The 24325-nt window shown below is 41.0% G+C and overlaps 1 protein-coding gene across 1 annotated transcript in view; it reads left to right on the top strand.

The window, feature by feature from the left end:
- TMEM2 (transmembrane protein 2) overlaps positions 1–24325 on the top strand; it is an 82957-nt gene that overhangs the window by 24057 nt on the left and 34575 nt on the right. The window contains exons 4-12 of the mRNA XM_003782948.2: positions 712–1273; positions 5012–5181; positions 8807–8995; positions 11173–11342; positions 14015–14224; positions 14621–14826; positions 14968–15037; positions 18114–18242; positions 21703–21791. Of these exons, the coding sequence (XP_003782996.1) occupies positions 712–1273; positions 5012–5181; positions 8807–8995; positions 11173–11342; positions 14015–14224; positions 14621–14826; positions 14968–15037; positions 18114–18242; positions 21703–21791 (1795 nt within the window). The remainder of the gene's footprint in view (positions 1–711; positions 1274–5011; positions 5182–8806; positions 8996–11172; positions 11343–14014; positions 14225–14620; positions 14827–14967; positions 15038–18113; positions 18243–21702; positions 21792–24325) is intronic.

Here is a 24325-nt window from a genome sequence, read left to right as displayed (position 1 = left end):
TAGTTCTAGAGAGGTGATCTCTCCCAGCTAAGTCTTTGTTACAAGTGATGGAGAATGATAAGAGTTAACATGAATTTTTTATATATATATATATATGTGAGATTCAGATTTATAGACTCTTAGCTATTTTCTAGAAATGATTTACTCTAAATGAATGAACTGATGGCTAGATGTGGTGACAGGTATAGGCTAGGATTAAGCCTATAATTCTAGCATTCTAGGAGGCTGAGGTGGGAGGATCCCTTGAGGTCAAGAGTTTGAGACCAGCCTGAGCAAGGAGACTCTGTCTCTGCTAAAAATAGAAAAATTAAATGGGTGTAGTGGGGCATGGGTATAGTCCCAGCTACTCGGGAGGCTGAGGCAGGAGGATTGCCTAAACCCAGAAGTTTGAACTTGCTATAAGCTAGGCTGAGGCCCTGGTAGTCTAGCCTGGGCAACAGAGTGAGACTGTCTCAGAAAAAAAAAGGGGGGGGAAAGAAAGAATCAAAGTTCATACTCATGGACATTTTTTATATGTGAAGAACAAACACTTCATTTTTCCCTTTACTGTGTTTTAAAAACCAGCTTAGTTTTCTAACCAGACTCTTCATTATTCTTGTCAACTGAATAGTGGAAGTTTATTTTATTTTTCCCCTGTAAGGTGGAATCTACTGCTTTGTATCCCAGAAGGATGTTTTAGATGACGGCTTACAGTAGTGTTGTTCCCTGCAGGACTGCTTGTTTTTGGGGATGACAAAGATGGATCCAGAAATATTACTTTAAGGACTCGTTACATCCTGATTCAGGATGGTGGGGCGCTTCATATTGGAGCAGAAAAATGCCACTATAAATCCAAAGCGACAATTGCCTTGTATGGCAAGTCAGATGAAGGTGAAAGTATGCCAACATTTGGCAAAAAGTTTATCGGTGTGGAAGCTGGTGGGACGCTGGAGCTGCACGGAGCACGGTCAGCGTCCTGGACGGTGCTGGCGAGGACCCTGCACTCAGCAGGCTTGGTTTTTGGGTCTTATGCCTTTGAAAAGGACTTTTCCCGGGGCCTCAATGTGAGGGTCATCGACCAAGACACGGCCAGAATTTTGGAAATTGAGAGGTTTGATACCCACGAATACCACAATGAGAGCAGGCGGCTTCAGGAATTTCTAAGAGTGCAGGATCCGGGTCGGATTGTTGCCATAGCTGTCGGAGATTCAGCAGCCAAAAGCCTCTTACAGGAAACCATCCAGATGATCCAGGACCGGCTGGGAAGTAAGCTGATCCAGGGGCTGGGCTACAGGTGGGCAGACTTTGTTCTTTCCTTCCCAGCTGTCTGTGTCTGTAGGAGGGGAGTGTGGGGGTGGGGAAGGGAACCGCAAGACAGCGCAGCCTAAACTCAGGTGTCAGAAGGGACGGGACAGTTCAGTTCGCAGGTGTGGCTGCTCTGCAGTGTGTGTGTGTGTGGGGGATAGACAGAACTTGGGATACAAAAGCTCTCCTGGCTTCAGTTTGAGAAGCCCTTTGTGAGCTGCTGTGTCAGGCTTGTGAAAAGTCCAGAAGAGAAAAGTCGTACCAAGAAATGATTACGCAGTCTAAGAACACTTTGCCTCTGAGGCTACTTCCCCCTTCCGTTACTTTCTGAACATATGAAACTCAGGCTAATTGAGGCACCTTACCAGTTGAAAGGTTAGGGCAGAATTTCATGCCAAGGTATAAAGTCTATTCTAAAAAGCCCAAGGTGGGTAGAGCAGGCAGGATTTTCTTTTTCTTTCTGTTTCTGGAGACCTTTGCGTGCTAATGTGAATCTGCTTATTTGATGGCCCAGATACCATCCATTTGGGGAGCCCTGGCATAAGTGAGGAAGGAAAAAGTTAGAGGGCTAGAAATTTATCTGGATGGTAGAGTTCATTCCTACTGTTTATGGTTCTTGTGCCATGTCCTAATTAACCATGATTTCCTAATGCAGTTCTGAAGCCGAGGGAAATAGCTACTTCAACATTTAATCCGAAAACCAGAAGCTTTAATTCTGCTAAGTTCTTAGAAACGTTGAGGAATCTCTGCCGTGAAAAAAGAAACCCAACTGCTGAAATGATGTAGTAATTATTTTTTTCCTTCCATGGTAGCTTGTTGGAATGGAATGTTACATACAGACATTTTAGAGAAGAGAAATTCTAGAAGACAAAAAACTAGTGAAGAACTGGGGTCTTTTACATTTTAGAGATGCTACGTGTTCAATACCCTTAGATGCTTAGACAGAAGGACACTGTCTTTTCATTTAATCCAGTGGATAAACAGGGAACTAAATAGATGGTCATACCAGGAAACACTCACTGCAGTTACAGGGTGTAATGAGAGTCAGAGCAGAAGAGAAAGAAGCCCTGAATTAATTGGCCTAGAGAATCAGTATAGGCGTCCCAAAGGCAAGAGGTGCAGAGGAGTTCAGCAGTGTGCTGTGTAGACGACAGTGGAGAAGGAAGGCTTCCTAGACAGAGGGAATTCCATGTGCAAAACCTCACAGGGCTTTTTCGGGGGCGGGGGGAGGGATATAGTACACATACAAAAAAGTACTGAAAATAAGAATGTAGAGTTGTAGGGATCTCTCACAACATGATACCTGTGTAAACACCACCCAGGTCAAGAAGTAGGACATCACCAGCAGCCCAGAAGCTCCTTCCCGAACCACTCCCTTCCCCACCAAAGGTTATCAGACTCTTGAGTTTGTGGGATCCATTAAAATTTAGGTTTGCCTGTTTTTGAACTTCATATAAACGGAAGCAGACAGTACGTCTTCCTTTATTTCTGGCTTCTTTGCGCAATGTTACATTGTTAAATGTCATTCATGTAGCATGGCGTGTTGGTTCATTTCTGATGCTGTTTATTTTATATTGTATGACGGTACCACAGTTTATTTACTGGTAGACCTATCATAAAAAATAACTTCTCTAAAATGTTTCTTTACCCATTTCTGTATGTAGGTACGTGTATTTCTGTAATTTATAGACCTACCAGTGGGGGGATGGTCTTTTTAGAGACCTACTTTGTTTCATTATCCAGTAATGCCAGGGATTACAGCTTCTATTTCTTCATGTCATTGTTGTTTCTAGATTTGTGTGATCCTGTTAGTTGTGAATATTTTGACTTTCTCTGGTTTCTCTCCCTACCGGTTTCTGAATTCACTCTAAATATTGCTTCTAAATTCCGTTTCAGTGTTACCCAAGTTGACAGAGGAGAGTTGTGATCTTTTGCCAACAGTTCCATTGCATCGACATTATCTCCAATGTACATAAACACATAGGCCTTTGAAGATAATGTTGTAATAAGCTGAAATTTTTCTCAAGTGGAGGAGGGAAGTAGGAGTGTTTGGGAGATAATGGCAATAAAAGAGAACATTGTTTTCTAATTGCTGAGACTGTTCTGGTAAATAAAGGAAGCCTCTGGTATCCTTCCTCTCCTTCCCTCTCAAATATGAGACAATAAATTGAGACATTCTTTATTTGATTCTTTCTGCTGTATATGAAGGGATATAAATAGAGCCACAAAACATTGTCATCCAAAGAGTAGCTAATCCACATAGGGCAGCTGTGGAAATTATAAGGGTGTAGGCATGCTTTGGTTAATTTTTATCTGTGACTATCCAGCCATCTGTCTGGCAGAGATTATGTTTGGCAGTTTTTTCTAGAGTAGGAAGTCGACATTTTTCTTTTCATGTTTTGCACCGAGAGTCTTAAGGCCAATTTTCTGGCCTTGTAAAAATTGTCCTTTTTCTTTGATTGCTTTTGGCCACAAGCTTGAGCAAGCCCTTTGGATATTTAGTATCGGAAATAATGGCATTTTCAAATACATTGCTTTCAACAAATAGACACATAGACTGTAAAGTTTAAATCTGTTGGGTAGTGATTCTACAGCTTTGACATAAGAATGTTAAGAAACCTTTAACTCAGTCCTGGCACGGTGGCTCATGCCTGTAATCCCAGCACTCTGGGAGGCGGAGGTGGGTAGATTGCTTGAGCTCAGGAGTTTGAGACCAGCCTGAGCTGGAGCAAGACCCTGTCTCTACTAAAAAACATAGCCAGGCATTGTGGTGGGTGCCTATAGTTCCAGTTACATGGGACACTGAGGCAAGAGGATCACTTGAGCCCAAGAGTTTGAGGTTGCTGTGAACTATGATGCCAGGGTGAGAGAGTCAGACTCTTCCTCAACAAAACAAAAAAGAAACCTCTAACTTAGTGTTTCACTGCCTTGCTTGCACACCTGGAGACTAAAAAATTCTAATGCCTGGGGCTCACCTTAGATTACTATATCAGAGAGAAGACTAGAACTCTCCAGGTGATTAAAGGTTGATAATTACTACTCTATCCTCTAGTCTCTAATTTAGGGGTTCTCAATGTCTGGTGTCCTGACCAGCTGCATTAGCATCACCCAGAGGGTGGGGCCCGGCAGTCTCATTTAACACACCCTCCCTGCAGGTGATGCTCATGTTTGCTAAACTTTGGGAGCCACTGCTCAAACTCAGTGGTTCTCAAGTCCATCAGCACATTCAGATTACCTGGGAACTTTAAATACTGGGGCCCAACCTTTAGCTATTATGATTGCCTTCGCGTGGGATGATGTCTGTGCATTGATGTATTTCTCAAGCTTCCCATGTGATTCTGTTATGCAGTTAGATTTTTGAGACCATTGCAGAGGCTACTTTAAAAGTAAGCAGGTGATAATCATTTAAACAATAGCAAATATTAATACATGGATTTGTGGCTAGAATGACATGTAAGATGGGTGTGTGTTAAGGAAGGAAGTCAGTGATTAGTTGAAGTCACAGTCATCAGTGTTTCACCTGTTACAAACATGAGCAAACAAGTATAAATCAGGTGTATTTCCTTCTAGACGTTGGTTATGTCAGTTTGGAACTGCAACCTTGTGGAAAAAGGATTAAAGATCGGTAAAAATCGAACTTGAAAGTCAGCACCCTGTCATAACATTGGTGTCAGGGATTTGGGTCAATAGCATAACAATCAAAAGCACATACTCTTTTTCCTTCTAGGCAAGCGTGGGCTTTAGTTGGGGTCATTGACGGTGGAAGCACTTCTTGCAATGAATCTGTGAGAAACTATGAAAATCACAGTAGTGGCGGGAAGGCTCTTGCCCAAAGAGAATTTTATACCATGGATGGGCAGAAGTTCTCTGTGACAGCTTACAGCGAATGGATTGAAGGTAAGCAAGTACGGTTTATATTCTTATAAGATGTGGGTAAGTATTGCGACAGATTTTTTTCTTTTTGGCTGGGGCTGGGTTTGAACCCGCCACCTCCGGCATATGGGGCCAGAGCCTTTCTCCTTCGAGCCACAGGTGCCACCCAGTATTGGGACAGATTTTTTTTTTTTTTGAGACAGAGCCTCAAGCTGTCCCCCTGGGCAGAGTGCCGTGGCATTACAGCTCACAGCAACCTCCAACTCCTGGGCTCAAGCGAGTCTCCTGCCTCCGCCTCCCAAGTAGCTGGGACCACAGGCGCCCGCCACAACGCCCGGCTATTTTTTGGTTGCAGCCGTCATTGTTGTTTGGCGGGTCCGGGCTGGGGATTCGAACCCGCCACCTTAGGTATACGTGGCTGGCGCCTTAGCCGGTTGAGCTATAGGCGCCGAGCTGGGACAGATTTTTTTAAAGAAGTAATATTGTGTTCAATGAGTGTCTGGTTAGATTTCTCAGCGAATAGCCGTTGAAATAGTTTTCTCACTGTCCTTAATCTTTTTGAACAAAGTAGAGTTGGGGAGTCTCCAAGCTAGAATAGATCTTTCTGGTCTAGAAGGAAACCTTCTGGGTTTGCAGCGAGGAGGTGGTATCTATTGGGGCTGAGGAAGCCGGAATCAAGCCCCAGCTCTCTGCTTCCGAGATGACTGACTGTTGTTTCCTTGGCTATACTAAAACAGAGGCGGGTGACACGAGCATTTCTGAGCCAGAATTTGGTCCTGTACGTGGAGATAAGTGGCAGGCCTCCAAGAAGATTCTAGACAGGATAATGACTGTGACAGACCTTGAGCAATGTTTCCTTTGTGGGAAGTGTTGTTTTCATTCCCGCATTACTGACAACTACTCATTTCTGGAAGAGGGTACGTTCTAGCTATCTGTCACAGGATGCTGTTGATGTCCCGTGTTCTCAGTGACCCTTGCTTTCTGGAAGAGCTAGAGATTCTCTCCAGGAAGCAGGGAAGATGAACTTACTTCCTCTCATGCTTCCAATTCAGTAAGTGCTAATCAGAGGTAATCTCAGGCAGGATTTTCTTTTTCTTTTTCTTAATCATCCACCGCCCATCCCTATATCCTGGCCCTGGGGGGGAGGCAGCCAGTGGAAGGATTTTCTTTAAAAGTCAGAAAAAAGTGAGGGTTTATTGAATAGTATGAATCTTCCCCATCTAACCTGCTGGGTATTTTTTAAAAAACAGAAAGAAACAAATTCTGATCGTCTCTCAAGTCAAAACATTAGTAGTCATCTTTTTAAAAAAGCATTATTGAAATTTTTATGAAAAACATGAATGCTTCTTAGCTGTCCTTTCTGGAGAAGTATTTTTAATTTTTGGTAAAAATCTGAAATTTGGGGAATGATTATTGTTGTTGCCATGAAGTTTTTATCTTTGTTCTTATCCTACTTGTTTCTTAGTCTACTAAGAATCCAAACAGGAGTTTGATTCTTAGGAAGGCAGTATAATGTAGAGGTTAAGAACTTGGACTCGAGTTAGACTACCATTCAATTCTGGACTCTACCACTTTTTAGCTATTTAACTCCACGACCTTTTGTTTCTTCGTCTCTGATGAATATAATACAGTAGAACCTCCATAGTTGACCACCTCCCTTCATTGATTACCTCCTTCAGTTACCTGACTTTTATAGACCAGGCATGCAACAAATGTATCAGTACAGTAGACCTAGTTCCTTGTTGTTGACCAGCTTGTTCTGGTCCCTTGGGTGGTCAACTTACAGAGGTTGTTCTATGGTTTGTGTCTTTCATCGTTGTTTGGATGAATGGTTATGCATGTGAAGCCCCAAGGACTGTTAGCTGTCATTGTTAGAGTTATGTAGTATTATCAATATTACTATTTGGATAAAAGCTCATCAGCTGTGGTGTCTGTGGATAGAACAAACATGTAAAAAATACTTTAGATTTTTTAGGTACTTTTCTTTTGTGCTTTATAAACATAGAAAAGCAGGGTAGATTAGAGTCTAAAAGAACAGAATCAAGACCGGCCCGTGTTAAGTTTTATCTGAAGAGTTGGCTTGAAGAGGGTAAGAGTATCTATACCAGGTGTCCTCAAACTATGGCCCGCAGGCCACGTGCTGCCCGCCTAGGGCGTTTATCAGGCCCGCTGGGTGTTTTTCCTGCCATTGCCTGTCCTGCTTAGCAGCCAATTCGTCCTGGGGCCCGCAGTCTGGCCCTCCAACGATCTAAGCGACAGTGAACTGGCCCCCGTTTAAAAAGTTTGAGGACCGTTGATCTATACAGTTCCTTGTTCCTCGCCTGAATTTCCCTCCTTTTGTTTTCTTAAGTAAATGTGTTCTTTCATGCCTATCATTGTCCTTTAGAGCCAGCATAGTCAAGCGGCCCCAGAGTAGTATGCCATTAGTTAGTTGGAAGGATCGTAGAGAAGTACAGGTGTTCGTTAAACTCTTTGAGTTTAACAGGTGTTTTTCCCCTCCGTGGATATTATGAGTAGCTTTAATCTATTCTGTGCATGTCAGATCAGCTTTCAGGTTTAGACATCATATCACAGATGTTAGAGAAGCAATAAATGCTTATATGCTGGATCATGTATAAAGAAAATATAAGTGACAGAGAAGATGGATCAGGTTTTCTTTCATGATGGATCTGGTTTTCTGTCTAATTGAGTTTCAAAGGAGATATTAGGAGAGATCAATAATTAGTAGTTTTTATTTATTTTATTTTTTTATCAAGTCAAAAGTAGTTTTGAGATTGCTTAAGAAAGGAGCTGGGTTAGACAGGGCACTGTCATGCGACCTTAGGTCACACAGCAGAGCAAACTGGACACGCTCATCCATCCAGCAGTTATCCATGAAACAAACGAGACAGGGTAGAGAGTGCGTAAGTGGACGCACTGTGCTGCCTTCTCTGATGCCACTTCTGAGGTGAGCTAGTCTCCCTTAGGAAGCCCTGAACTCTACCCAGGAGAATACATGAGAATACCAGAGACCGAGAGCTTGCTTTCAGCAAGGACATTTGGGATGTCTTTAAAGATTCACTTGAACTTCATAAAAGGTAGACAGTATCCTGGTTGGTGAAGAAAGGAGAGAGATTCTAGGTGGAAAATAAAGCATGAGCAAAGGCATAGAAATGAGGAGTTTTCTGAGACCGACTTTTATTCTTAGTATTAAGCTTGGCTGTACGCTTAGGTGCTGTGCTTGGATCCAGTTGAAGCAGTGATGTTTACAGAATTGTTCTGTTCAGCCTCTACCTGCGTATGTGTTCTTCTCACAAATTAAGATGGTTTGGGGACAGTAATAGAGATTTAGCACTAAGTTCAAATACAGCAAGAGATCTGGCAATTGAGAGCTTTCTTGAAAATCATGAATAGCTGACTGAAGTGACATCTTATATCCTGTTGTGGCTAGGCGTGTATGGGATACTCTTCCCCCCGAGGGCAGAGATTTTTATTTTCATATTATCAATTGTAGCTGCAGCATGACTGGTACATATATAGCAATAGTAGAAGTATGCTGAATTGTGGTTTCTTAAGTTGACTTGTAAATCAAAGAGAGGATTGAATTTAGAAGGAAAAAAATTACTGTTAATGCAGCTTTTTTTGTTTTGTTTTTTTGTTTCTTGTTTAGGTGTTTCTCTTTCAGGTTTCCGAGTAGAGGTTGTGGATGGAGTGAAGCTTCATCTGATGGATGATGTTAGTAGCTGGAAGCCCGGAGACCAGATCGTGGTCGCGAGCACGGACTATTCTATGTACCAGGCCGAGGAGTTCTCTCTCCTTCCATGTCCCGAGTGCAGCCGCTTTCAGGTCAAAGTCAAAGGTATCACACAGCTCCGAGTGCTTCTTGGCATTTGATTCCTGTAATCTTTTTTCTTCCCAATCACCCCTATCACCACCATCATCGTTAATTTTTTTTTTGTTTTTTTTTTTTGTAGAGACAGAGTCTCACTTTACCACCCTCAATAGAGTGCTGTGGCGTCACATAGCTCCCAGCAACCTCCTACTCCTGGGCTTAGGCGATTCCCTTGTCTCAGCCTCCCCAGTAGCTGGGACTATAGGCGCCCGCCACAATGCCTGGGTATTTTTTTGTTGCAGTTTGGCCAGAGCTGGGTTTGAACCCGTCACCCTCTGTATATGGGGCCAGTGCCCTATCCATTTGAGCCACAGGTGCCGCTCCCATCATCATTAGTATTGAAAGTTGTAGCAGTGGAATGCATTGAATGCTAGATTCCAGAGGGTGTTGGATGAGAGTGGTTGGTGAGCAGTGTTCTTCCTGATGACAACACATAGCAGCCACATCAGTGCTTTGGTTTGTTTTTCTTTTCACACACACACAAAAAGACGTGGACTAGATGGACTGATATTTTTCAAGGTCTTTTTTAACTTTTTCCTTATTAATTTTCTACTGTCAGATAACAGTAAACCCAACTATCAGTTAGATCCATTTTTTGATAGACTCTTTCTTGATTGTTTTGTTAACTTTATGTTATAATTGATAATTACTCCTCTTAGCAAGGGCCAAGAAGTCTTACTTAATTAAAAAAAAAAAAATCCCATGGTTTTTTAGTGTCTGCCTTACTTGGCAAAAAATAAATCTTGCTAATATTTACAATGGAACTAAGTAGATATTTTCATGAGACTATATTTCTGTGATAATCTTGAATAATACATTTTTTTGAAGGAAAGCAATACACAAAAATATTCTCATGATAAGTTGTACATAGAAAGAATGCCTGACATTTACCAGGGACTTTTATTCTGAGCCTGTTACTGAGGCAAAGCCGCTTTGTACCTTGCTGCATTTAGGAAATTCATTGTGCATTTATGGAATTCGTTTCACTCATTTTATTGCTTTCCTTCTGCACTCGAGATTATACATTTATGGGATAAAACAAAAGAGTTTATAGTAACTGTTCAGTAAGTATTTATCCAGTTTTTCAGTAATTTAGCATCATAGGTAATTTACAGTTTTGAAAGTTTAAAGAAAACAATTCTGTGTATAAAAAAAGTGATTGGCTCACTTGGCACTCCTTCTCTATGGGTCAATGTTATGCTTTTCCTTCTTGATAATACACTGCATAAGCAAAACAAGAACAACAACAAAATCTCTAAAAACCGTGATGCCATCTTATATTAACCTTTTTGGAAATTCCCAGTCTTGTTAACGAGCCTGTGTGATGAGTGTTCCTGAGCTCACCTCCCAGGATTTCTGTGTACTTTCCCTTCCTGAGTTTACATAAGAAGAGCATCAGATAAAGAGCTCATTATCGAAGTGCTTCTAAATTCCCAGTAAAAGAAGGAATTTAAGGGAATGCTTACTAATAGTAAAATAAGAAATGGGAAAGAAAAGATGGTAATTTCTGTATTGTTGATTACTTTAGCTTTCTTTTTTTTCTTTTTTTTTTTTTTATACTTGTTTTTTTGTTTTTATTTTTGCAGTTTTTGGCTGGGGCTGGGTTTGAACCCACCACCTCTGGCATATGGGGCCGGCGCCTTACTCCTTTGAGCCACAGGTGCCACCCGATTACTTTAGCTTTCAAGGAGAAGCATGAGAGGCATAAGCAACTGACACCCTGATATTAATATCTATAAAGCTGTTTGTTTTAGGGACTCACTATGCATTTGGTCTTCATATGTACTCAGGGGAATAAGCCACAGTCATATGGACAGGAGCTAGGGAAAATGACTCTGGGTCATTAGGCAGATTCCAAGTTAGTAGTGCTGTTCAAGGGAAGATTCAGCTACTTCATGGAGGAACAAGCCATCTGGGAATGCACCCGTTCAAGAATTGGCAGAACGGTTGGTAGTGAGGGTTCATAGGTTGGGTGGAAGGATGTACTAGATAACCTTTAAAATCCCTGGACCCTGGGATTCTGGGGTTTTGAGGTTTAGAAAAGGAAGCAGGTAAAAAGTTACTGATAAGAGGAATATCTTTTTGACATAAGTTACTTATTTTCTTTGTTCTAACATTCTTTTTTCCTTGCCCACTTCCACCAGAAACCCCTCAGTTCCTGCACATGGGTGAGATCGTAGATGGTGTAGACATGAGAGCTGAGGTTGGACTTCTCACCAGGAATGTTGTGATCCAAGGAGAAATGGAGGACTCCTGCTATGCAGACAATCAGTGCCAGTTTTTTGATTATGACACCTTTGGGGGACATGTTATGGTAGGCCAAAAGATTTGATGTTTTCTCTTTGAAATCCTGGTTGCTAAATACATGTTTAAAACAACTTTCAAGGACTGTGTACGGTGGTTCACACCTGTAATCCTAGCATTGGAAGGCTGAGGTGGGTGGATTGCTTGAGCTCAGGAGACCAGCCTGAGCCAGAGTGAGACCCCATCTCTAAAAATAGCTGAGCACTGTGGCAGGCGCCTGTAGTCCCAGCTACCCGGGAGGCTGAAGCAAAAGGATTATTGGAGCCCAAGAGTTTGAGGTTGCTGTGAGCTATGATGCCACGGCACTCTACTCAGGGTGACAAAGTAAAACTCTTTCTCAAAAAAGGAAAAGTTCAAGTTTTAGAATGAAATAAATATAGATATTAAAACATCATATTTTACTATTTTATTTCTCTCTAGTAACAATGAGGAAGTTTTAGATAATTAAAAGAAAAAGTTTTATCTTCATTTGGTTGACCTGGACTTGTAGTCAAACCAGTTAAGAATTGTTCCATGAAGAGTTAAATCAATATGTTGAGGGGAGCAAATTATACAGAGACAAAAATCAAAGGATCTTGGTAACCCATGCATGCAATTTCTGAAAGAATCATTGAGTCTTTTAAAAACATGATATTACTAAGAGTAAATAGTAGCATGTACACATAAAATACGTTTCTGTAAAAATGTTATTTGGTTTATATTTTGTAAAAATATTGAGCATCTACTATTTTTAATTGCCTAGTATTTCTGGGAAGAAAGGTTACATATATTTTAAAATCACTTTTTGTGCATTGAGTTGGCTGCGTGGTTGTTAACAACAATTCTGTTGCAATGATTTCTGAAATGTTGTTTATAATTATTCCTTTGTTTTTAGTAATATATTGAAAATCCAGTATTTAAAAATATTGAGAGTGCCCAAACTTCGGATCACAGAGGAATTTTTAAAAAGAACAGAAGAAAACAATATTATTTGCTAACTAAAACACTGGGCTGGGGAGGATTTAGAAATAAATGTCAAACTGGAGGTTTTAGGAATAAAATAACAAGATGACACTGGGAATGACCGAAGAGAAAAAATGTTTTTGAGACAGGATCTCACTCTTCCTCAAACTGAAGTGCAGTGGTGTGATGGTAGCTCACTATAACCTCAAATTCCTGGGCTCACGCAACCATCCTGTCTTAGCCTCTTCCTCGAGCCCAGGAGTTCGAGGTTGCAGTGACCTATGATTACACCACTGCACCCTAGCTGGGGCTATAGGGTTTTACTACTGTGCCTAGCTAATTTTTCTTTTCTTTTCTTTTCTTTTTTTTACCAAATGAACTGATAAAAGCAACAACTGGAGTTTTGTTTTCGTTGTTTGTTTGTTTGTTTGTTTTTGGCCAGGGCTGGGTTTGAACCCACCACTTCCAATATATGGGGCTGGTGCCCTACTCCTTTGAGCCACAGGCACCACCCCACGTTTTCATTCTTTTTTAAAGAGACAGGATCTTGCAGTGTTGCCCAGGCTGATCTTGAACTCCTGGCCACAAACAGTCTTCTCACTTTGACCTCCCAAAGTACTGGGATTAGAGGTGTGAGCCACTGCACCTGGCCCTAAAATATTTGAACAAATAAAAACAACTATGCAGGGATCATTTTTGTAGTTTTTCTCGTTATATTTGCATTTATTCTTAATTAAAGGCTACTTTTTTGTTTTTTTCGAGACAAAATCTCACTTTATTGCCCTTGGTAGAGTGCAGTGGCATTACAGCTCACAGCAACCTCCAACTCTGGGGCTTAGGTGATTCTCTTGCCTCAGCCTCCCGAGTAGCTGGAACTACAGGCGCCCACCACAACACCCATCTATTTTTTTGTTGCAGTTTGGCTGGGGCTGGGTTCGAACCTGCCACCTTCGGTATATGGGGTTGGCACCCTACCCACTGAACCACACAGGCGCTGCACCCTAGAGGGTACCTTGGATACCTTAAATCTTAAATGACTCTCAGAGGGCTCCAACCCACATGGGCTGCATGTGGATTACATGAGGACTCTTGCTTATCTGTGGTGGCAGACATCACACAAATTATGCATAGATTTTTTTTTTCTTGCTTATCAGCTTTTGTTACTGTTTGTGTATTTAATGTGTGGCCCAAGACAATTCTTATTCTTCCAATATGATGCAGAAAAGCTAAAAGGTTGGACCCCCATGCAAGCATTTTTTTTTTTTTTAGGCAGAGTCTTTCTCTGTCACCCAGCTAGAGTGCAGTGGTGTGATTAGAGCTCCCTGCAACCCGAAACTCTTGGGCTGAGTGCACCAAGCCATCAGCAGCTAATTTTCTATTTTCAGTAGAGACAGCCTTGTTCTTGCCCAGGCTGGTCTTACACTCCTGACTTCAAGCTATTCTCCACCTCAGCCTCCAGCTTGCTAGGATTATAGGCATGAGCCACCAGAGCTGGTCTTAAAGCCTTTGCTTATTATATAAAGAAGTATTTGTTAAATTATTAACTGGGAATCCAGAAAAACAGGTTGCAAAAGCAAATACGTGTTTTGATATGTTTTCCTTAAGATGTTTCCTATTAAAACTATATGTGTGTGTGTGTGTGTGTGTGTGTGTGTGTGTGTATATATATATTTTTTTTTTTTTTTAACCACTTTCCTGTTCTGAAGAAGATCAGGTTGATTTTAGTTCCTTGTCTTGCAGATAAGGAAGAATTTTACTTCAGTTCATCTTTCTTATGTGGAGATGAAACACATGGGGCAGCAGCAGCTGGGGCGCTATCCTGTTCACTTTCACCTGTGTGGCGACGTGGATCAGAAGGGAGGGTACAGACACCCCACGTCTGTGGACGGCCTGTCCATCCATCACAGCTTCTCAAGGTGCATCACTGTGCATGGGACAAATGGCTTGCTGGTAAGTGGCCTTACGTTGTGTTGAGGCATATTCATCAAAGTGTTAGCTATCCTTAATCTCACGACTTCTCCATTTGATATAAGGAAGCTATTTAGTCACATGCTCTGTTCAGTTGTCACTGAGAATTCTGTGATTTTTCTGTCTGAAGGAGGCCTAATTTTTTAACATTCCAGTTATCCTCTTATTAAATTTCATTTCATTGTATTTGTTCCCCCTGTGAGATCCAAGCAAATTATCCTCTCCAGAGAGAAATAAAACCTGACATGTTGCCCGTTCAACTAAGACTAAAAAACTTCTTTTTGCATTGGTACCCCACATGCTACAGTGAATAGCTCTTGTTACTTAAATCACCATCAATCTTGTTACCAATGACATTATACACTTGTATTTCTACAGATAAAAGACACTATTGGATTTGACACACTAGGTCATTGTTTCTTTTTGGAAGATGGTGTTGAACAGAGAAATACTTTGTTTCACAATCTGGGACTCCTCACCAAGCCTGGCACCCTCCTCCCCACTGATAGAAACAACTCCATGTGCACCACCATTCGGGATAAAGTGTTCGGGAATTACATCCCTGTGCCTGCCACTGACTGTATGTGAGTAGCTGGTGGAGACAAAAGCTCGTGTCTGATGGTCGTGACCTTTGACTTTTGGGGAAGATGTTCTGGGAGAAGTTTTTGGCGGGTGGGATTTTCCAGGAAGAGTATTTATAAATCACTTTCTAAAATGCCTTGCAGGGCTGTTTCAACTTTCTGGATTGCGCATCCCAACAATCATTTGATCAATAATGCGGCCGCAGGCTCACAGGTAAATAGTATCACATATGTTCAGATTTGGGGAGGTTATTCTTGTTCATGAATCCTGTGCTTGACGTGGATGTAATGGCATATGTGCCAGTGTGGCCCAAGCAGGACGTTGTTTTCTGCTACTACTTGTTTAGCTGAGAGCAGGATATGGTGGAGCTTGTTATTGTTGTTCCTCTGAATCCTTTGTGCCACTTAGGGTCTCTAAGTATAATGCAACAGGTGCCGAAAGGAGGAAATGACGTTGGCTGATCTCTCAGGTTATGTCATCTCCCGCGTGCGTCTGTGATGTAAGATATATGATCTTTCTGGCTTCTTACGTTTAAGTCAAACTGATTATTTGTTTCTAGTATTGATGAACAAAGCAAGGCTCAGCTTTTCTTTCTGAGAGTGGATTATTCTGTAGAATACGTGATGGTTGTCACTTTGGTCAAGGTGCACATCCTTTTGTTAAATGCAAAAATTGATAGACACCTGGGAGTTTTATCTCCTTTGTAAAAGCAGCTAACATCGGGCGGTGCCTGTGGCTCAAAGGAGTAGGAGAGATGGAGATGGTGGGTTCAAACCCAGCCCCGGCCAAAAACTGCAGAAAAGAGCAGCTAATGTCAACTACATACCATGAATTTTTTAAGACACATACAAGAATAATTTTTAAGAGAATAAATAAACTTTTTTTTTTTGGATGATAGAGATGTCCCCCAGAAAAACTTGGAGAAATTTACATTTATAACTGAGTGTGGCTTAACACTAATTTATACTTTAAATGAATCTTTTAAGACATTATACTTTTTAGATTGTAACTGTGCTGGAAACTGTACAAATAATATTCATATTTGCACAGTATGGCATTTAAAATTTTAAAAAGACAAGAAATTCCTAGCATTGTTTCCTAAGACGAAGTAAAAGATCAATTGAAGGGAACATTTATTTGAGATAACAGGAATCCAGGCATCACTGGGTGATGATTCAATTCACATCTGTTATTTTCCTTCAAAACATAACCTGAGGGTCCCTGGCAGTTGAAGGTCTTATTAGACAGGGCCAAGACCTGGGCATTTGATCATTTCAGGTTTTCATTCATTCATTTTTCTTTCTTTTTTTTTTTTTTTTGAGACGGAGCCTCAAGCTATCCCCCTGGGTAGAGTGCCATGGCATCACACTCACAGCAACCTCCAACTCCTGGGCTCAAGCGAGTCTCCTGCCTCAGCCTCCCAAGTAGCTGGGACCACAGGTGCCCGCCACAACGCCTGGCCATTTTTTGGTTGCAACCATCATTGTTGTTTGGCGGCCGAGCTGGGGATTCAAACCCGCCACCTTAGGTGTATGTGGCTGGCGCCTTAGCCACTTGAGCCACAGGTGCCGAGCCATTTTTCACAAAATTTATATTGAGCCTGTGAGGGATTTTGTGCTGAGACTTTCTAATTGGAAAGCGAGCTTTTGAGTAAAGATGACCAAGAGGTTGCTAAACAGCCTTATCCGTTATCATCATCTGATCTGTATTATATTACAGTTTAACAGGCAGGGCAAAGATTCCTTTCCCGTCTTTTCAGAAGTCAGGGGTTGAAGATGAAAGCAAGTTGAGAGAGAGTCTGAAAAATGTGGGGTGAGGCTGCTGGATACCTTTGCTGCAGTTTGTGTGAGAAAAGCAGAAAACATTTCGTGTGTGTTCTTCACTTTCATTCTGTGAGCTGTTTCTTTTCTCTCTAGAAAAACTGTTCCAGCACAGGGAATTTTGGCAGGGCTTTCCTCCCCCAGTCAATCCAACCGTTATTTCATTGTACCTTTCCACTGCCTTTCACAAAGCTCCTTTTACCTGTTTGGACACCACAGTGTTGACCAGGAAGCAGCTGCTACCCTCTTCCTGGCACCGTCCCTGACCCCCATTTCCCCAAACTCCGCTGCCTGCGAGGAGGGCCTGCCCTGCTTCAGCTCACAGGTTATGGTAACGAGTCTTCTTGCTGACAATCCAGCTCATTCCATTGAGTTGTCTCTTTTGGACCCGAAAGTTGAGCCGACAAGCATATTTCAGAGTAGCTTGTTTTATGAAGTTTATTTGTAAACTTTTATCATTGAAATAGGTTTAATAGTGCATTCACCTTGTGGGGTAGATAGACAAGGTTTCCACAATTCATTTTTCCTTTATACTCCCAATACTTTGTTTCCACTAATATAGTGCCTATTACATATGTTACGTTTATCTCTGTATTTCCTATGAGGCTGTGAATGTTCCAAACTAGCCTTAATGAACACCGGGGCCCAGCATGGGCACTAACTGAACAAGCACTGAGTTTGAAGTAATGCTTTTACACTGCTGAAGTTTTAACAACCTCTTAGTCGAAGTTCTGTCATGTGAAATTGTCTTTCACCTGGAGCTGAGTTTTAATTCAAGTATAAAATTAAAAATTGCCATTAGAATTAAGAACATTTATTGCCATTTTCATGTCTCATTCTGAGTGTCAAAAAATTTTAAACCATCCTGTTCCTGTTTGGGTCAGTAACACTGAAAGTGAACAGACAGCGTCCAGACGAAGACAGCATCCTGATTCATACATGTGGTGGTTTTTTATTTTTTTATTTTTTCTTTGGCAAAAGTTTGCCTCGGGACAGGAAAGGCACTGGAATGGTTTGAAAGAAGTCAGTGAGCTCTGCTTGTTGGTGGACAGTTGTTGAATGGGCGTGGCTCATCTCTTGATCAGGTTTGGAATAAACAGAAGAAAACGATATCGCTTAATGGCTGTGCTGTCCTGGTCACATAGAAAGCTGATTGGTTCTGATACTGTATAACTTTTTAAAGTAGGAATGATGGGAAAGTTGTTTTGAATGTAAGTTTTGGTTTTAGCCAATGATTTCTATCTTTTGTCTCATCTCCCGCAAGCAAAATTAAATTAAAAAAAAAAACTGACTTGGGGTGCTAGATGTCTGCACAACTTTTTCAAAATGTTTTTAAGCTATCCATCGTGAATTACGTATGCACTTTTTATAGTCGATTCTGAACCTGAAACAATGACAAATTTGAAGGGTGTTTCTTAGAGTGGCTTTATAAAATAAGGCTTTTAATGATTTTGCCCTTTCATTTATAGGATGCAGGTATATGGTATCTCTTCCACAAGGAACCTACAGGGGAATCCACTGGATTGCAGCTGTTAGCAAAACCAGAACTCACTCCATTGGGTATATTTTATAACAACAGGGTCCATTCTAATTTTAAGGTAGGTTCTTCAATTTTAACCATCAGTACCTATGATACACGAGGTAAAGGGTCAACCTCCCTTTGTATCTTAGTCCATTTTGTGCTGTTATAACAGAATACCACAGACTGAGTAATTGGTAATGAACAGACATTTATTTGTTTCACAGTTCTGGAGGCTGGAAAGACCAAGATCAAGGGGCCGTGTCTGCATCGGGCCTTGTTACTATGTCCTCGGGTGGAGGAAGGGCAAGGACAGGATGCAGGAGGGCGAGAGATCAGACTTGAAGCCTCAAGCCCTTTTATAATTGACACTAATCCACTCCTGAGGATGGTGCCCTCAGGACCTAAATAGCTCTCTCTTATTAGGGCCTACCTCCCAATACTTTTGCATTGGGGATTAAATTTCCATGTGAGGGATACATTCAAACCCTAGCAGATTATAGCTGAGAAATGTCAGTCTGGGTAGAACTTGTCATCAGAAAGAGTAGTTTGTGATTTATAAAAGCGGACATCTAGGCTCGGCACCTGTGGCTCAAGCAGCTAAGGCGCCAGCAACATACACCTAAGGTGGTAGGTTTGTATCCAACCCAGACCCGCCAAACAACAATAATGGCTGCAACCAAAAAATAGCCGGGTGTTGTGGCGTGCCCTGTGGTCCCAGCTACTTGGGAGGCGGAGGCAGGAGACTCGCTTGAGCCCAGGAGTTGGAGGTTGCTGTGAGCAGTGAAGCCATGGCACTCTACCCAGGGTGACAGCTTGAGGCTCTGTCTCAAAAAAAAAAAAAAAAGCAGACATCTAACCCTTGTGAGCTCAGCAATGTATGTGTAGCATCCCACTGAGACACACACATGTATGTGCAGCACACCTGGGCCCATGTGATCTCAGTAATTACACAATGGACGTGACCCATGTGTCCCCATCCTCTCTGTCTTTTCCGTCCCTCCCTCCTACCTCTTTCTAATCTTTCATATCATTGCTTGTTTCTAGAGATGTCCACATTAGATAATAGGCTTCTGGGGGCTAATAAGTATAATTCCTCTCTACTCTTCATTCACAGTGGTTGGTCGAGTGTCCTATGAAGCATTTAATACTAAGTACATAAATAGTGAGATGTTGCTTAAAAATGTTTGAACTAATTTAAGATGGTCCAGATCAAGCCACCTAAAGGCCGTTTAGGAGCTCTAGTTTCCGTGATATGTGGCACTTACCCTCCGCTCCCGGTGATAAATATATTTGGTTCATTTGTGTTCTCAGGGCACTTGAAGATTTTCATTTTGTGTATGTAATGTCCAGATCCCTTTTCTTGAGGTGACCCACACCAAAGTTAAATCAACTTTCCATTTCTGATGCTCAGAAGATCCTTTAAATACCTAAGTATGTTATAATTTGAAGAGCTTAGAGTCAATTGATGAAGATTTAAGGAAAAGAACTTTATGCAGAGCTATCATTTATGTGAGCTGAATAGTTGATTAAGGGCAGTAATTTTTTTTGGAGACAGAGTCTCATTTTGTCACTCTTGGTAGAGCGCTGTGGCATATTAGCTCACAGCAACTTCAAACTCTTTGGGCTCAAGCCATTCTCTTGCCTCAGCCTCCTAAGTGGCTGGGACTACAAGTGCCTGCTACAACACCTGGCTATTTTTAGAGATGAGGTCTCGCTCTGGCTCAGGCTGGTCTTGTGAACTCAGGCAATCTATCCACCTAGGCCTCCCAGAGTGCTAGGATTACAGGCATGAGCTCCTGGCCTAAGGGAAGTAATTATTAAAAGTAGTATTTCAAAGTAGAAATCCTCCAATTTTTAAAATTATAAGTGGTATAAAAAGCACCTCATTTGGCTCTGCACCTGTGGTTCAAGTGGCTAAGGCGCCAGCCACGTACACCTAAGGTGGTGGGTTCAAATCCAGCCCGGGCCACCAAACAACAATGATGGCTGCAACCGAAAAAAAAAATAGCCAGGTGTTGTGGCAGGCGCCCTTGGTCCCAGCTACTTGGGAGGCTGAGGCAGGAGACTTGCTTGAGTCCAGGAGTTGGAGGTTGCTATGAGCTGTGATGGGAGAAAGCTTGAGGCTCTGTCTCAAAAAAAAAAAAAATAAATAAAAGCACCTCATTTTAATTTGATGTCATATACCATGATGACATTTAGTAATCTAAATAATATAAGCAAATGATTAGATTTTAATTTGTTGAATTTGGAAATGATTATCCAGGATAATACTATATATAGCCAGAGGAAATTGAACCTGTGGCGTTTTCAGTAATAAACCTGCCATCTTGGGATCTCTCAAATTCAAACACCCGTACACACCCCAGCTGCTGTGGCTTCAGTTCCTGAATTTATCTCTAATCCAGATTGGTCACATTTACTCTACTTTCTTCTGAGTACCCTTTGAATGTCTCTTGGACATATATATAAAACAAATTCAAAACTAAAATCCTTTCTTTTAGGCTCTGACCTATTCCTGCCTGACTGTTTCAGTGAATGAAACCCCTAGTCACTTAGTTGCCCAAACTGTAAATAGATGTATTTATTGCTCTTTCCCTCACCTCTAGACGTTTTATCAATTCCTAAATGATATCAGTTCTACCTGGTAGAGAATTCTCACCCTCTTTTCTTCTGTTAGTGCTAGTCTAGGTCATTTTTCTCTTCTGGATTACTGAAATCGTCTCCTCCTACATTTCTTCTCTCTCTCTCTCTTTCTGTTTTTTTTTTGGCTGTTCATTCCCCTACCCATCTTGTAGCTAACATCATTTTTCTTCTTAAAGTGCAGTTGGTTATGGTGCTGTTGTTAAACTCCTGGTGTCTTTAGAGCATATTACCTCTGTAGGACCCCACGTTTCCTCCTCTCAGCCTTCTTCCTGACCTCTCCTCCCACCACGCGTGCTTCCCAGTGAGCCCAGGGTATCTTTTCTCGGATGTTCCACGCTCACTCTTGTCTCCAGCCCTTTGTACAAACTGTTCCCTTGAGTACTTTTCTCTGGCTTGTCAGCTGCTTCTACCCACCTTTTCCAACCTATTCTGTTGTTTGGGTGATTCCTCTCCAAAGTGACAGTTCCAGTTTTGGAGGTCACTTCTTTCAGGAAACATCCCCTTTAATCCACTTATTTCCCCCATGAAAAGACCTCATTTGAGTGCCTTTCTTTTCTGACAAAACATTATCTACTTCCTCGATCATAACGTTTATCAAATAGGTTAGTAATTTTTAAATTCCATGTCTTCCTGCTAGTTTTTGTGCTAGTAACAGCAAGGATCCTATTTTTTTTTTATTAATTAATACATAATACTTGGAGCCTGCCACAATGTAGGTGCTAAATAAGTATTTGTTGAATGACTGAATGAGTACGATGACCATTGCTATTTATTCCTCCACTCTCCACTTTTTGGGTAACAGTGATAAACTGAAACTTATTCTTAGGAATCGTTATGTATGTAGATGTAACTTGAGATTCTTGTTCATTCAAGTTTGTTATTGTGTTTTTCAGGCTGGCTTATTTATCGACAAAGGTGTCAAAACGACCAACTCTAGTGCCGCTGACCCCAGGGAATACCTCTGCTTGGATAACAGCGCAAGGTAGAGCTGGCTCACATTCACACATATCTTGCCAAAGCAAAACCATATCGTGTTCTTTTCTCTAGTAACACATGTAAGATGAAGTTTTAAACGTTTGTATTAGGATCTTGGATAAAACATTTATTCTGTAGTTTCAAGTTACATGGCTGTGGTTTTATCTTACTGAAATGCCAAACGAGTTGATCCTTTTCTTTCTTATGGCTATTCATTGCTGTTAGAATTGCAGAAAGAGAAAAGAAAAAGTAGAGAGAGATGTTGAAAAAGGTTCCAAGTTTGGCAGGGAGTATGATTCATTGAAAAAAGTTAAACTAAGGTGGTTAGTCTAATCCCTGAAAACTAAACCATATAGAATTTGTTCTTGGTGGTCAGAATGGAACAATGCATCGAATCTGTTTCAAAGGGAAAGATCCCAAATGTGATAATCAGGCTAGTTCTGGTTCAGTCGTTTTTAGCCTCTGATTCTGATCAGAGCCAGGATGGTGTGACTCTTTCAGAACCACAAAATGTGGTTGCGATATGGCTCAGCATCGCAGCACATTTCTACATGCTAATGTGTGACCCAAAGCAAATAAAAGGTCTCAGATGAAAATACAATTTTCTGGAAAAGATGTCAACTGAAAGTCACATTTGGTAGAAAGTATACATATTGGTTTTTTTGTATTTCAAGTTGGTTGGCCAGTTTATGGGTGTTGTATTTATGTATGTGTGTGTGTGTGTGCGCGCGTATGTATATGTGTATATATATTTATTTATTTATTTATTTGAGACAGAGTCTCACTTTGTCACACTAAGGAGAGTTCCATGGCTTCTTAGCTCACAGTAACCTCAAACTCCTGCACTCACGCAATCCTCCCGCCTCACCCTCCCAAGTAGTGTGACTACAGGTGCCCACCAGAATGCCAGGTTAGTTTTAGAGATGGCGTCTTGCTTTTGCTCAGGCTGGTCTCGAACTCCTGAGCTCAGGCAGTCCATCCTCCTTGCCCTCTCAGACTGCTAGGATCACAGGCGTGAGCCACTGCACTCAGCCCCTGGTGCTAGATTTAATAGGTTTTGTTGACAGACAATTAAGAATCCCAGACCCAACTGTTCCTAAGGAATAATGTAGGAACCACACTGTAGGTTGGTAACTATGACTTAAGTGTAAGGCAGGATCATTGTGACACATTAGTATGGCCCGAGGTCAGGAAGAATCTGGGAAAAGTGAAGTTGATAAAAATTACTCATCAAGGTTCCTCAAAGGTCAAGTTGAGCCTGAAATATTTAAAGCAGTGGTCAGACAGCATTTGAAAAGCCAGAAACTCTAAGTGTTATTTTTAAATAAAACACAAGAGACTGGATACCTAATAGCAGACCAAGATATGAAATGGAAAAATATTGGAGATAAACTTAAGAAGAAAGGGAGTATGTAGATCACAGATTATGAATCAAGAAGAGAATATAATCTGGCAAAGGAAAAATCTATACTAAAATATCACTGCTCTCTTTTTCAGTTTTAAAGAGTTTATTATAATTGGTACAACTAGTAATGGTACTTGGCTTAATATTGCCAGAAAAGTCCTTAAGCAAACAACTAGCTCTCTTTCTTGATTTAAAAAATTATTTTATATGTGTGTGTATATATACGACTGTGTGTGTATGTGTATATGAAAGTAAATATATTTATTTGAGTCCATTGATAGTTTAATCAGATTCAATAAAACAATTTACCCATGATGGCTGAAGAAGTTTTTTATCAGATAGATCTGCATGTGATATGAGAAAAATGATAATCTGGGGGTGAAGGGAAGGGATAGAATAAAAAAAGAAAATGGTAACGTTCCTTTGCTCTCCATTATTTATTTTTTAACAGTTTATAAAGGCATATATTGATAAGGAACGACTCCATTTGGAAGTTGTTATTGAAAAGAACTGATTATAGAGGAAAAGTAACAAGATATTTGGCAGCTTGTTTGTACCTTTAATTTTGTATAAACTAGTCTGTAGAGTATGCTCACATATATTCATGTAATGCAGACATTAGTAAAAATGATAAAACTAAAATATATGTGAGTAATAAACCAGCCCATGAATTTAGGACCCAGCTCAGGGGATCCAGAAGATGTTTGTTCATCAAAGAGGAAGCTGACTCAACAGTTCATTTGATGAGTCTTTCCTTGTGTCTTCAAGATGTGAAGTTACAGGCATGCAAAGATGGGAAATTTTAACAACTCAAGAAAGCTCTTGGTTTAAAATTGGAAAATTTCACCTAAAGGAGTGAAAGAACGCTAGCCCAATTAGTACATTTAAAGAGGAGAACAAGTGAGGGAGGCTTGGGAAGTGTGCTGCAAGTTCACTAATGATGATAAAAAACTAGGAAAAATTAGCTATTTTCTGTATACCAAGTGAGAAAGAAGATGAAAGTAAAGGATATCAAAGCCAGTGGTTAATGATTGGTTTGTATGGACAGAAAGTCCGGAAAAGAAGAGGGCCACAGCAAAGGATCAGATGTTGCTTTGTACTCCCCTCCCCTCCCCTCCCCTCCCCTCCCCTTCCCT

Source organism: Otolemur garnettii, unplaced genomic scaffold (assembly GCF_000181295.1).
Source record: "Otolemur garnettii isolate 467f Iridium unplaced genomic scaffold, OtoGar3 scaffold00006, whole genome shotgun sequence".
NCBI lineage: Eukaryota > Metazoa > Chordata > Mammalia > Primates > Galagidae > Otolemur > Otolemur garnettii.
The sequence above is the reverse complement of the archived record's forward strand: the minus strand, read 5'-3'. Positions and strand labels throughout refer to the sequence as shown.